Source organism: Gopherus flavomarginatus, chromosome 21 (genome assembly GCF_025201925.1).
Source record: "Gopherus flavomarginatus isolate rGopFla2 chromosome 21, rGopFla2.mat.asm, whole genome shotgun sequence".
NCBI lineage: Eukaryota > Metazoa > Chordata > Testudines > Testudinidae > Gopherus > Gopherus flavomarginatus.
Window position 1 is genome coordinate 12,789,830 of NC_066637.1, and position 13,209 is coordinate 12,803,038.

The window sequence follows — 13,209 nt, forward strand, 5'->3', positions numbered from 1 at the left end:
GGCTAATTTTTCAGCCTCAGACCGTCCTGCCGCGGTCGCCAAAGCTGTTGCAGGGGGGCAACAGTTGGGGTTCGTTTGCCCGGTGTGCGTATCCCCAATGACCACACCGGAGTGGAGAAGCAAGTATCTTTATTTGAGTCAAATAAGGTGCAAGGAGATATAAAATCTCAGATCATGCACACATCACTATCCGTTGCCATGTCTTATATACCTTACTTGTTTACAAAGATGTTTACAGGTGCTACAATTCATTATTTACAATTTATTAACTACCGGATTTTTTAATTAACTATATCCTTAACCCATACTACTGACCCCCCCCTTTGATCGATTACATTTTGTACCATAAACAAAAGAACACAAGAAAATGATAAATGATTACATGTACTCATGCTAACTTTAAAGGAACATATTGTTTAGCTCGAAAGGCAGTCGTAGGCCTGAGAATGTAAACTTCTGACCCCACGCCATATTGCCAGTTACCTGGAGCACTGCACCCCCCAACACTCTGATTTAAGGTTTCGTGTGCCAGTAATACATTTTAACGTTTTTAGAAGGTCTCTTTCTATAAGTCTATAATATATAACTAAACTATTGTTGTATGTAAAGTAAATAAGGTTTTTAAAATGTTTAAGAAGCTTCATTTAAAATTAAATTAAAATGCAGAGCCTCCCGGACCAGTGGACAGGACCTGGGCAGTGTGAGTGCCACTGAAAATCAGCTCGCTTGCTGCCTTCTGCACATGTGCCAGAGGTTGCCTACCCCTGCTATACTACATAGCAAAAATGACACTAAACGGATATTAAGGTTGCAAAATCAAGTCCTTAAAAGTTAGGAAATGCCAGAATGAAGGTTGTCTGTGCCATCCTCCCTCCCGGTCCCCCAACCTCAGCTCCATGCCTGCATCCCTGAACCTGTCCACTAGACCAGACCATCATTCCTCCAAGCTGAATCCCAGAGTAGGCCAGCACTGTTTACTCCCTGGGTGGGCGGTCAGCTGATCCCCAGCCACACTCAGCCTGCTCTCTGCAGTGCATTATTTCAGCCTCAATTCCTGACACAGCTGGTTGCTAAAGAGAATAGCTATTTTTTTAAAAAGGACCATGTTGCAGGCCTGCGCACTGGTATTGCAGCGGTCGACACCCTAGTGAGACTGGCTTCAGACAGTGGGAGGTGGAAGCTATGTAGCTGGGAGTTGTCTGGTGGCATTTAGTCACCTAAATATAGCACTGATGCTGTCACCTGCACCGCCCACGCTGGGCTTGCCAGACTGTTTAGCGAGTGTGTCGTTTTCCTCCAAGTTGTTAGCGCGGAGGGTTGTGTTCTGCAGAAAGAGGTGGGCCGTTTTCCTGGATTCTGTCTCTCCCACCCTGTGCCCCTTTCCCATGCTGCTGCTGCTGGGATTTCTCATTGTGCATCTGCTGCTGCCACTGGGCCTTCTTCTGTGGTCGTGGTTACCCACCTCCCAGCAACTCCTGGGGTCAAGCTTTCTGCAGCCCTTCTGATCTCCATGGTATAGTCAGGGCCTTCATCAGACCGCGTACCCAGCTGCTTAGAATACCGACCTTTTAGAGGTGCCTCTGGCCCAGCCACCCCTGCTCCCCACAGGAGCTGCACCAGAGAGGCTCCAGCTTTGCCTTCTTCCACTCCCCAGCACAGCTTTTGAGGGTGCATCTCTGCCCCTTCAAGCTCCTGTTTGCACCAGCCTCCCAGAGGTGCTGGCAGCAGTCGAGAGGAAAGCAGATACCTAGGGCAGCAAAATGGTTAGCACTGCCCCTGGGGGTTGCTACCATAGACCTGAAGGAGCCACTGAGGAGCAATTGTCTGAGGAATCTGTGTGGCAGTGTGGCACTTCCCCGCAGACCTGCCAGCCACCTCTGTTGTCCCATTTGTAACCTCCCTGTGGCAATGATCCCAAGCTCTGCACCCTGTAATAGTACTACTGCAGCCCAGGTGACAGGTGAAGAGAGAAGATCCATCCTAGTGTTGTGTGGGAGGTGACCGCATGGACTGAGGAGCCTTTGGCTGTGTAACAGGGTGACTGTCCCCTAAAGGGTAGTAAGCACTAGTGGTCAGTCAACACCTGTTCTGTGGTGTGTCCCTTTAAGTGCTTGGACTTTTTAAGAGTGGATGAAGACCCAGGGAAGGCAGAGCTAGGTACTGGAGAAGAGGAAGATGGCCCCAGGGAGGATAGTTATGGCTTGAGGAAAACCTAGGCTGCTGTTTCTTTAAGGGCCTGGGATCAGGAGCTTTGTGGAGTGGGCGGGGCAGGACCCCTCTCTCAGCCAATCAGAACAAGCTCTGGGAGGGAAACGTGTGTGTGTGTGTGTGTGTGTGTGTGTGTGTGTGTGTATAGAGTATATATGTGTGTGTGTGTGTGTGTGTATATATATATACACACACACACATACACATATATACTCTATCTTTCCTCAAAAGGAGTGGAAACAGTGGCTGGAGGAGATCTGCAGGGGAATCCTCCTGGGGGAGAGTGAAGGACTGACTGGGGAAAAGAGCCAGCTGGAGGAAGGAGCTAGCTGAGGCTCAACAGTTAGCATCAATTACACCCCCAGCTCCAAGGAGGAGAGCCTGGGGCTGGAGCAGAAAGCAGCCTGCAGCGGAGTAGAAGAAGACTCCAGCCAGGTAGGGCTGGGCAGGATGAGAACTTTATTTTGATGGGAACCGTTTATTATGCTAATCCAGGGTAGTATTGGAAGAGAAAAGCCTATTTGAAAAGGAAACTGAGGCATGGCACGTCTGAGCTACGCTTGGCCAGTAGAGGGCGCTGCCGGGCAGGCACAGCATTTGACAGGATGATTCTCTCCCTCTGCTTCTCTCAGAGCCAAGGCCGGCGCTTCCTAGGGCACCAGGATTTGGGAGTGCAGCATTTTGCAGCCCCCGGCTACAGTTCGGCGGCGGGGGGTCCTTCCGCGCTCTGGGTCTTTGGCAGCAATTCTGTGGCAGGTCCTTCACTGGCTCCGAGACCTGCTGCTGAAGTGCCCCGAAGACCGGGAGCGTGGAAGGACCCCTGCCTAGGGCGCCAAAAACCCTGGCGCCGCTCCTGCTCAGAGCCCTTGCTCAGATGTTTCTTATTTATTTTGCTTTCTCTCTTCCAGGCTACCATAAACGGAAAGAGTGTCCCACAGATCCAGACCGGGACTGCGGGCAGTGTGAGCCCGAGCACTTCCTGAACAGGGAGCAAGGGAAGCCACACTGCAAGCTCTGCGTGTCGTGCAAGCCAGGTATTTGTTTTGCTTATCCCCTGCACTGACATCAAGCCGAGACCTTCTCTGGGTTTGCTTTCTCTGGGCCAGTTTCACTGTATCTCGATTTCCTGCCTTTCCACTACCTGTCTGGACTGGCAAGGGAAGCTGTCTTGTCTTAGTCCTTGATCCTTCAGCTGCACCACAGAGCTGATGCGAGCCACCTTTCAAGTTAAGGTGCACTGCAGTAAGGTATCCCCATTACATGAAACAGGTCCCATTTGTATAGTTGGGTATCTCAGTGGGACATCTAAAGGCTGCATTTGGGGCCTGATCCAAATCCCACGGAAGTCAATGGAAAGACTCCCACTGCCTGTGGTCGAATTGAAGAGTGCACGTCGGGCTATTTTACTTTCTACTTTGTGCACCTATTTGAGCATGCAAATGCTTGACTTGGATGCTCCGTTCAGATTTGAAAAGTCATCCCACCACGTGACATGACATTAGAGAGAGGAACGAGCCAAGGAGCTTGGATCTGAACTCAGATTTACATCTTGGTTCTCCCAAAGTCTGGTTCTGGGGTTCTGGTGCGGACCCATCTCTTGTGTCTTTCACCCCAGTGGACAGGGCCGGTGCTTCCATTTAGGCGGCCTAGGCAATCGCCTAGGGCGCCAGGATTATTGGTGGGCGGCGTTTTGCCGGAGGGGGTGGCAGGTGGCTCTGGTGGACCTACCGCAGTTGTGCCTGCGGAGGGTCCCCTGGTCCGTGGCTCTGGTGGAGCTGCTGCAGTCGTGCCTGCGGATGGTAGGCTGCTCACACAGCTCCGGTGGACCTCCCTCAGGCACGACTGTGGCAGCTCCACTGGAGCCACACGGGGCGGCGAAATTGCCGTGCGCCTAGGGCGCTAAAACCCCTAGCGCCGGTCCTGCCAGTGGATCCCAAAGAGTTTTTGCAGACGCAGAACTGAAATGTAAGCTTTACTGGGATTGCAGCTACCTCTAGGGGGATCTGCACGGAGGTGTTTAACAATGCACAACAACATTACTCACCGAGCTAGAACAGGGAGGCCAGCATGTTATAGAGATGCTACCAGGAAAATTTAGGGGGAAGGAACACAATTGCCTGAGCTAAAATCCCCGATCTTGCAAATGTGCAGTGAGATCTTGACAGCCCACAAGTGGTCGGGATCCCAGTAATAACGTTTCATTCAGAATGGTATTTCCAGCAGCAGAATGGCGCCCTGTGCTGGCTCAGTACTTAGAGTGGAATGCCACCTCCCAGTGCCACTTCCTGCGGGACCTGGGATTTCCCCAGAGGTCTCTTATTCAGCTATTGACCAAGCCTGATCCCTGCTTGGTTGATAAGACTCCAACCTGTTGGTGTGCAGGCTTCTCCTGCTCTTGTGACTTGAGTTGTCACTGGACAGAACGCTCATTATCCTGATTTCCAGGACCCCTGGGCTGAAATTTCTCAGCTCTTCTCCTCTCCCTGCATCTCCTCCATACTCTCTTTTTCTCACTCCCCTTTTCAGAATACAACCTTGTGGAGAAAGTCCCTTGCTCCTTCAATTCCAGAAGGGTGTGTGAGTGCCGAGCAGGACTGTTTTGTAAACTTGCCATTCAGAGCAGCTGTGTGCAATGCATTTCCCACACTGTCTGCAAGCCAGGATTTGGAGTCCTAGCCAGAGGTAAGCATCCCACCCATGCCAGCCAGTCTCCTCTGGCTTTGGCCATGGGGCGGTACTGGCGACATGTCTCGTGTACTGCTCGATGACCACTTTTTTTTTTTTCCTTCCTGCAGGCACATCGGAAATTGATGTCTCTTGCCAAGAATGCCCTTTGGGGACCTTCTCTGATCGTCACTCCAGCACCGAACGCTGCAAACCCCACACGGAGTAAGCCCAGATTTCAGACCGGCTGTCTAAAGCTAGAACTGTCGCTCTTCTGGTGCAAACTAGCTAAGATTTGAGGGCATCCCTTTTTCTCTTATTATTTACGCCAGACGACATGGCCGGGGGGAGGTTTGAGTGGGGATAGAGGAACCCCTCTAACCTCAAGCTCTCTTGACTAGAGTGGGTTAGACTTGAACATGAATGTTAGATTTGCATCTGGCTTAAAGAGATCCCGTGGGGCAGGGAGAGGAGTAACAAGAAGGGATGAGCTTCTGGCTAAGGGCAGATGGCACAAAAATGAGCAAGGGGGTGGTTATCACTCAGGTAACCTCTCTCCCGTCTGCTGTTGCCCCAAGGATTCCTCATGTGTTTTTACTCTGTGACCTGTAACCTTCGTGTTCTCCTTCCCCTTCCCAGCTGCGCCAAGCTAAACAAAGTAGCCACGGACAGCGGAAATTCCACACACGACCAAGTCTGCATGGACCCGCCTCCTACCCACCTCACACCCGCCTCTTTGTCTGCAAAATTCAGCAACAGGCCGAAGGATTCCGACAGGGCGGAAGTGCTGCTCCTGACTGAGCAGCCAATGACCGTGAGAGGCCAGCATTCCCACACTGCCACAAAGCCAGTGACCAGCGCTAGCATCCTCATGAGTGATGCAGCCTCTGATGATGCCAACTGGACCACTGCGGGAACCGTCGATGGATCAGATACAAAACACGCAGCTGGCACTTCTCCTAGTTCAGATATAGCTACAGAAGAGATTGCCAAGACAGGTGAGGTGACAGCATTGATAATGCACATGGTGAGTGCAGCACATGAAGGGGGGCATGGGTCTGTGTGCGTGTTCTGGCGTGGGAACATCTTTTTCTCTCATACTGCTTGTGGACCCTCCCATACCTTTTTTAAAAAAAAATCCTAGCTGCGGAACATGCAGCTTTATTAACGATACCCCCTCTGCCCGCTCTGTGTTGCAGGTGATGGGAGCTTTGTTCCCTGGGGTGCGGTGGTTCTCTGCAGCATGGTGCTTCTCGCTGGTATGCTGGCGGTTTGGAAAAGGAAGGTTTGCAAGAGGCGGATTTTCACCCCCAATGGGAAGAGTGAGTTTTCTGAGCCTTTTGGCTGTTCATTAACCTGTAGCATGCTGGTAGTGTCACCTGTTCTCCCAGAGGTTTGGGTGGCCATTGCGTGTGTTGCGAAGAAGGGGAGAGCTACCAGCCCCTGGGAGCAGGCAGGGCAGGGTGAGGGCTCCAGGCAGATCCTGACCTCCGGGTTTTCAATGTTAGAATTGTATAAGCAGTTCAAGGAGGAAGAAAGTGATGGTGCTTCCATGAAACACAGGCTGCGTGGGGAGTTTCTCAGAGGCTGTGGGAGAAATGGTAATAAAATGTCTCTCCTGGGCACAGAATGGTGTTGTCTGGGGTCTGTGTTGTGCAGAGAGTGTGTTAGCTGGTATAGCCCCAAGTGGAGAGAGGGGAAGGGTAATCTTCATTGGTAGTGATCAGATCTAGTCCTCCATATGTCCCAGAGCTACTCTGGTGCTGATCATGGTGTCTCTTTATTTTCTCAGCTCTTGATCTGTATCCAGTCACTACATGTAGACCCAAATCTTCAAGTCAGGGTAGGTGATAGAGGCTGGAGCCATCTTTCTGGTCTATCTCGGAAGATTTTCTAGCTGAATTTCAGTCCATTTTTTGTGTTAATTAGGACAACTGTCACTGAGACATGTTTTTACATTATTAGACTTATATGACAGAAAACACATTGCATTGCTCTCTCCAGCACTATTAAAACGATGCAACAGATGGCACTCTTCCACCTGAATTGATGCCCTGGCGTAGTAAGTGGGGCCGGTGCTGCTGGAGGTGTGACGTTTTTTAGATGAAACTTCAAACCACGGTGCCTGACCTGAAGGCCTTGTGGCGTGTGTTACAAAAATAGAGAGGGCATTAACCAGAGTACCCTGACCAAGCCCCAGCCTGAGTCATTACTGTCATGCTGTCTGGAGTGGCTCAACAGGGGAGACACCTAAAAGTGATGGGGTATTCTAGACAGGGGCTCCGGATTGGGGAGGGGCAGGTGGCCAGGGCCCTCCCACTTATCACCTGCAGTAAGGGTGAGTGACGGGCAGGGCCGGCTCTAACTCTTTTGCCACCTCAAGCCATACCCCTCCCGTGAGTGCTGCGCCACTGAACCCCTCCAGCGCTGCGCCGCCAAAACCCCTGCCCCCCCCGAGCGCCACTCTGCCTGAAACCCCACCCCCGAGTGCCGCACCAGCCCCCGCCCCCCCAGTGCCGTGCCACGCCGCCTGAAGCCCCGCCCCCTCCGAGCACTGTGCTGCCCCCAGCCCCCGCCCCCCCAAGTGCTGTGCCAGCCCCTGCCCCCCCGAGCGCTGCATCACCGAAACAAAAAAACAACCCCAAAACCCAAGTGCCGCCCTGCCTCAAGGTGCCGCCCCAAGCACGTGCTAGGTCAGCTGATGCCTGGAGCCGGCCCTGGTACCGGGGGGAAGGGCGCAGATGAGCGAGCAGGGAGCGAGGCTTTGGGGGAAGGAGCAGTATGGGGGGCGTGGCCGTGGTTTGAGTGCCTGTGGGGCGCCTCCTCCCCACACTTTTAGGGTACTTCCAACACTCCTGGTTCTAGAAGTGGATTTCACCAAGCCAATAAGAAATGCGAACTCCTTCATCACCATACTAGCCTTACCCCGGAATCACAGACGGTCTCCTTAGACTCAGGGGCGGCTCCAGGCCCCAGCACACCAAGCGCATGCCTGGGGCGGCAAGCCGCGGGGGGCGCTCTGCCGGTCGCCAGGAGGGCGGCAAGCAGGTTGCCTTCGGCGGCGTGCCTGCGGAGGATCTGCTCATCCCGTGGCTTTGGTGGAGCCGCAGGACCAGCAGACCCTCCGCAGGCACGCCTGTGGGAGGTCCACTGGAGCCGCGGGACTGGCGACCGGCAGAGCGCCCCCGCGGCATGCCACTGTGCTTGGGGCGACGAAATGTCTAGAGTCGCCCCTGCTTAGACTCTACAGTCTGTCCTGAAATCCAGACAAACTGGACTTTTGTGACAAATGATCACTTACTCCCTAAAAATCACACCACGTTCAGCTTACTTTCAGTCCCGAGAGACCAGTCACTTATCCCCAGATCAATTAGCACCTAGATCTTGCACCAGCGACAATGCCTGTAGCCAATCCTGCAATAAATTAGCTAAAGGTTTATTAACTAGGAAAAAGGAATCAGAGAGTTATTTACCGCTTAAAGCAGGAATGAGTTACCATCTACATCATAAGAGTGACAGAGCTATAGTGATCGGGCCATTCCAAGTGTCTTTCAGGGCAGACCCAAGAGGCAGCCCTTGGGGAATCTCTGGCTTCAATTTAGGTTACGTCTACACTTGCAGTGTGTTTGTGCTGTCAGTTTCACCAGTGATAGTGAACAGGTGAAAGAAAAGCGCTGGTTTGTGTACTCACTTCCACAGGCATCAGAGAGTGGATGCAGCACTTCCATCGCCAATGAGAGCCATGCACTGAGGGCAGCTATCCCACAGTGCAACTCTCTCCATTCTCATGATAGGTCTTGTGGGAAGGGCGGGGGGTGATCGTGGGGCATCCTGGGTCCCTGCACAGCCTCCTCTCCCCAAACACTGCTCAGCTCCAGTAGCTCAGCATTGCTCCAAGCAGGGGAACGTTTGCTCTGTGGAGCAGCCAGTGTCACCTGGCCAGAGGATAAGTGAGCACTTGCCAAAAAACCAGGAAGTGGAGTTTCAAAGTTCCCGGGGCTTTACAGGGGGAGGGGCAGACATCTGTTTACCTGGTGTAGGAACAGCAGAGCCGCTGGCCAGAGTGGCCACCTAGGCACTGTGGGATGTCCTGCAGAGGCTAAAAGCTCTGTAAACAGGAAGAATGTGTCTTCACTTGCACATCACTGCAAAAGCATCACCATTAAGAGCTGTGTGCCTCTCGTGGAGGTGGCAAGTGTAGACAGTTCCACGGTCTTTGCACAAAAAAGGGGCTTTTTCCACTTTAAATGGCAAATGGAGACAGTTTCTGGCACTTCAGAGTGCAAACAGCCAAAAAGATGGAAATGTTTCCTGTGGCTTTGTTTTATTTCCTTCGTTCAGCTTCCAAGCCCACAGGAGGAGCTTCCTTGCACAGAGCATTTCCCAGATGGACAGGGCCATTAACCAGTCCTTTGTATTGCAACGATTCTTGATGGCCCATCTGACTTTGATAGTCCTTCTGGATGGGCAGAGGGAGTGGGGAATGGTTCACTTGCTTGAGTTCACAAGTTCAGGGCAAAGCACAGTTTGCATATTTTCTTATAGCCTGGAATACAGACATTACAAGGGAGATTAATGCAGGCAGCAATTTACAAGCATTTCATAAAATCTAACACTAAATACATTCTTATAAGACTAATACCTATTTTGAGGAAAACTAACGTACAGTTGACCTGGTCTGGTCTCCCACTATGAGGTTGTCAGCTCTTAGCCAGTGCCTGCAGCCTGGGCAAGAATTGCCACCTGGCCTGCCAGCCTCACAATTACATTTTGCCCTGCTAATCTCCCCTTGCAATTTCAATTGAATAGTCTGTTCTTTCTGGCTTTTTTCCGTTCTCATTGCCCTCATATCTAAATACATTCAGCAGGGCATTAATCAATGTGACTAACATCTGCCGTGCCTGGTTCGTTCTTTATTGAATATGGGGTCCTTCTTTACTACTTAGCTGCATTCACTCCAAATGTGTCTGCTTTTTAGTGGTAGGGAAGGAATGCAAAAGGTATGTCAGTCTGTAAAATAACTTAAAATCCATCAGGGTGAAGGGTGCTGTACAAATACAAGATGAGACATTGATAGTCTTCTAGGGATTGTTAAATTAATATAGATTTACTCATGTTGTGTGTTTTTTTTTCCTCTTCTCATTGTAGGTTCTGATCTGATGAAGAACTGTGCGGTAAGTATGAAATAGACCCCCCCCAAAATCACTCCTGTTTTCCCCCAAAGGGGTAAAAATAATTAGTGGTATTTAATAATGTCTTTTTAAACCATCAGTGACAACCTTCTCAGACCAGGTCTACACTACAGACTTGTATCAGTGTAACTACGTCACTCGGGGTGTGAAAAATCCTCACCCTTGAGTGATGTAGTTTACCAGCCTAACTCCTGGTGTAGACGGTGCTATGTTGGCAGGAGAGCTTCTCCCATCAACATGGCTACTCCCTCTTGCGGATGTGGATTAACTACTCTCCTATCAGCATCGTCACCAAAGTGTTTTAAGTGTAAACCTGCCCTTCAGTTGCCCCTTTCCATTGTAACCTCTGATGTACATGCACGTGGGGGATGTATCCGTACTTGTTATCTGAGGCCTGATCTTGGAATCCTTCCACTGGCAAAATTCGCACCAATGTCTGCTGCTAATGGGAGTTTTGCTTTAGTGGGGAGTTCAGGCTGTGACCCGTTTTCATTAGATTGGGGCAGGAACCAAAATTGCAGAGGCGAACATGCCTGATCTTTTGAGAGCAGTTTGGATCTGAACTTGGCAGTTTTGTCCCATCTCCACTTGTTGCCCCCAATGAAGTCACTGGGATTGAGCCCCCGCTTCCGTTTTCTCCCTCTGGTGCCCCCTTCCCTTCTCTGCAGGTGTGGGCAAAAGTGCTTGTCCTAAAATGGGTGTTAGGAGGATATTGTTTGCTGGGCGTGCCAAGCCTGGTGTAACGACACAGATTGAAGCTGGTTAGCCAACATGACCCTCTAGAAATAATTACCCCCATCCACAGTGCGGGGATATTCCCAGCTAATACAAAACAATGATAATGATAAAGTAAGAATATCCTGGGTTGGAAATGAACAAATAAAACATAAATAAACACAGGAACATTAGACGACAGATCCTGAGCTGCAATCAATTGTCATGGCTCCACTGAAGTTCATGTCTTTTGTTTTAAATGCCTTTATGATCTTTGAAGCCTACACGGCTGCCATGCTAGTGAGCTAGGTCTTTCAACTAAGCTCTGTATTTTTAAAAGTATTTCATTTCACCTGCAAAAATGTTTTTAAATCTCCAATTGTAAAGAAACCCTGGTTTTTACAAACTTCTGCCATCGTTTCAATATTTCACTGCCAGCTGCTCAGGAAGCTTCCTTTCATACTTTTTCGTAGAAAATGAGTCCGCCATGTGCCCAGTGCTGGGAACTTCACATTTGAAACCCCTTGCTCGGTTTTTGCTGATCTAATCGTGTGCAAACAGCAGCAGAGCTAGGAACCATCAGCAGAATTTGGCTTTGTGACATAAAAGCTATAGCTTTGGTTAACTGGATTTTAGTTTCATCTTTTAAATAAATAAATAATCATTAACCCCTGACGGGGAGCTCTTCTGAGACAGGACTGCAGTGACTCTGCCATGAAGTTCTATAACATGAATTCAAATCCTGTGCTTGCTTGACCTTCCACAAGAGGGCAAGAACTTGCAAGAAATCAGGGGAAATTTACATGCATCTGTTTTCCTTTAAATCCATTGCTCCTTGATCACGCAGCGCTATGTAATTTCACGCTGTGCTATTTGCTTAGCTCACTACTAAATAAAGAGCGAGAACACCAATCCAGCTTAACGTTTGGCTGAATACAGCCATTAAAACAAAGTTCTTCTCCCTGGGATTTCTGTTCGTTACACATACAACGCTCCCCTTGAGCAGGGGTTCTCAAACTGTGGGGTGCAGCCTCATTTTAATGGGGTCACCATGGCTGGCATTAGACTTGCTACGGCCTGTGGGTAAAGCTGAAGCCCAAGGGTTTTCAGCCCTGGGTGCTGGGGCCCAGGTTCCGGGTCCCACCCTGCCAAGGGTGGTGGGGCTTAGGCAGGCTCAGGCTTTGGTCCCTCATCCTAGGGTCATGTAGTAGTTTTTGTTGTCAGAAGGGGGTCACGGTGCAATGAAGTTTGAAAACTGCTACCCTAGAGCTTTGCAAACTCTATACTCCACCGCTGAAGTGCAGCTACCTCTAGGGTACAGGATAGCAATTGCTGGTGCACAGAAGGCAACTCTACAGGTGGGGAGAGGACAGTCTTGGCCATGGATGCTACTTCTGTGAAAATGCCATCGGACCACGCAGAGCACCAACCTCCGTGTGCTTAGACAGCGGCGTTCCGTAGCGCTGAATGTCCATGGCCGTGCTGTACGGTATCTAGTAACTATTCCAGGATCATCTCTGATCTGCTGCAGCCAGGTTAATTGCGGGCGACCACGTGACCACCACCCGTCCGTGGCCGGGCAGTGACCCTGCTGACCTCAGAGTCAATCTTCAGAGTTCAATGTACAGGGACTTTGTCTCTGAGTCCGGCAATGTGACCGAAAAGGGCCAACCGGTGGAGGCCAATGATAACTTCAGTCCTCTGGAGGCCAGTTCTCAGTGATCTCTCCCCATTGCTGATTGTGTCATGCAGAGCAGGCAGGATCTATTTTTTATTTTAAGGTCTCATGTCTCAAAGTTCATTGTATCCAATTTCTGTAGGACAGATGGTCTGTGTTTATAGGACAGGCCTGGGAACTTAGGTTCTATCACTGACTCTGCCAAAGATGCTCACTTTTTCAGTTTGTGACCTTGGACAAGTCATTTGACTGCTCTCCGCCTCAGTTTACCCCTCGATCAGATGGGGAGTGCTATGAAACTTAATTCATTGCTGTATTTCAAGTGCTTTAAGACGGAATAACATTTTTGAAAGCAGCGAGGTTCCCGACATACAAAGATATTTAGGACCTAAAGTTGCAGATAGGAGCCGAACCTGCTTAGGCACTTTATAAATCCCGGTAGCAGGGCTGCCCAGAGGATTCAGGGGGCCTGGGGCAATGCAATTTAGGGGGCCCCTTCCATAAAAAAAAGTTGCAATCCTATAGAATACTATATTCTTGTGGGGGCTTCTGAGGGGCCTGAAGCAAATTGCCCCACTTGCTCCACCACCAGGCAGCCCTGCCCGGTAGACACCTATCAGAATCTTTAGTCACCTACGTATCTTTGTAAATCTGGCCCTAAGGGACTTAGGTGCCTAATTCAAAGGAACCTGAGCTCTGAAGTCATTTAGGTCCTCTTGAAAATTTGCCTCAACTGATGGAAGGTATTCTGTA

At 50.3% G+C, this 13,209-nt stretch overlaps 1 protein-coding gene across 1 annotated transcript in view; it reads left to right on the forward strand.

The window, feature by feature from the left end:
* Positions 1-13,209, forward strand: part of LOC127038884 (uncharacterized) — a 129,115-nt gene that overhangs the window by 62,511 nt on the left and 53,395 nt on the right. The window contains exons 11-17 of the mRNA XM_050931956.1: positions 3,117-3,242; positions 4,735-4,890; positions 5,004-5,097; positions 5,512-5,870; positions 6,072-6,194; positions 6,665-6,715; positions 10,021-10,046. Of these exons, the coding sequence (XP_050787913.1) occupies positions 3,117-3,242; positions 4,735-4,890; positions 5,004-5,097; positions 5,512-5,870; positions 6,072-6,194; positions 6,665-6,715; positions 10,021-10,046 (935 nt within the window). The remainder of the gene's footprint in view (positions 1-3,116; positions 3,243-4,734; positions 4,891-5,003; positions 5,098-5,511; positions 5,871-6,071; positions 6,195-6,664; positions 6,716-10,020; positions 10,047-13,209) is intronic.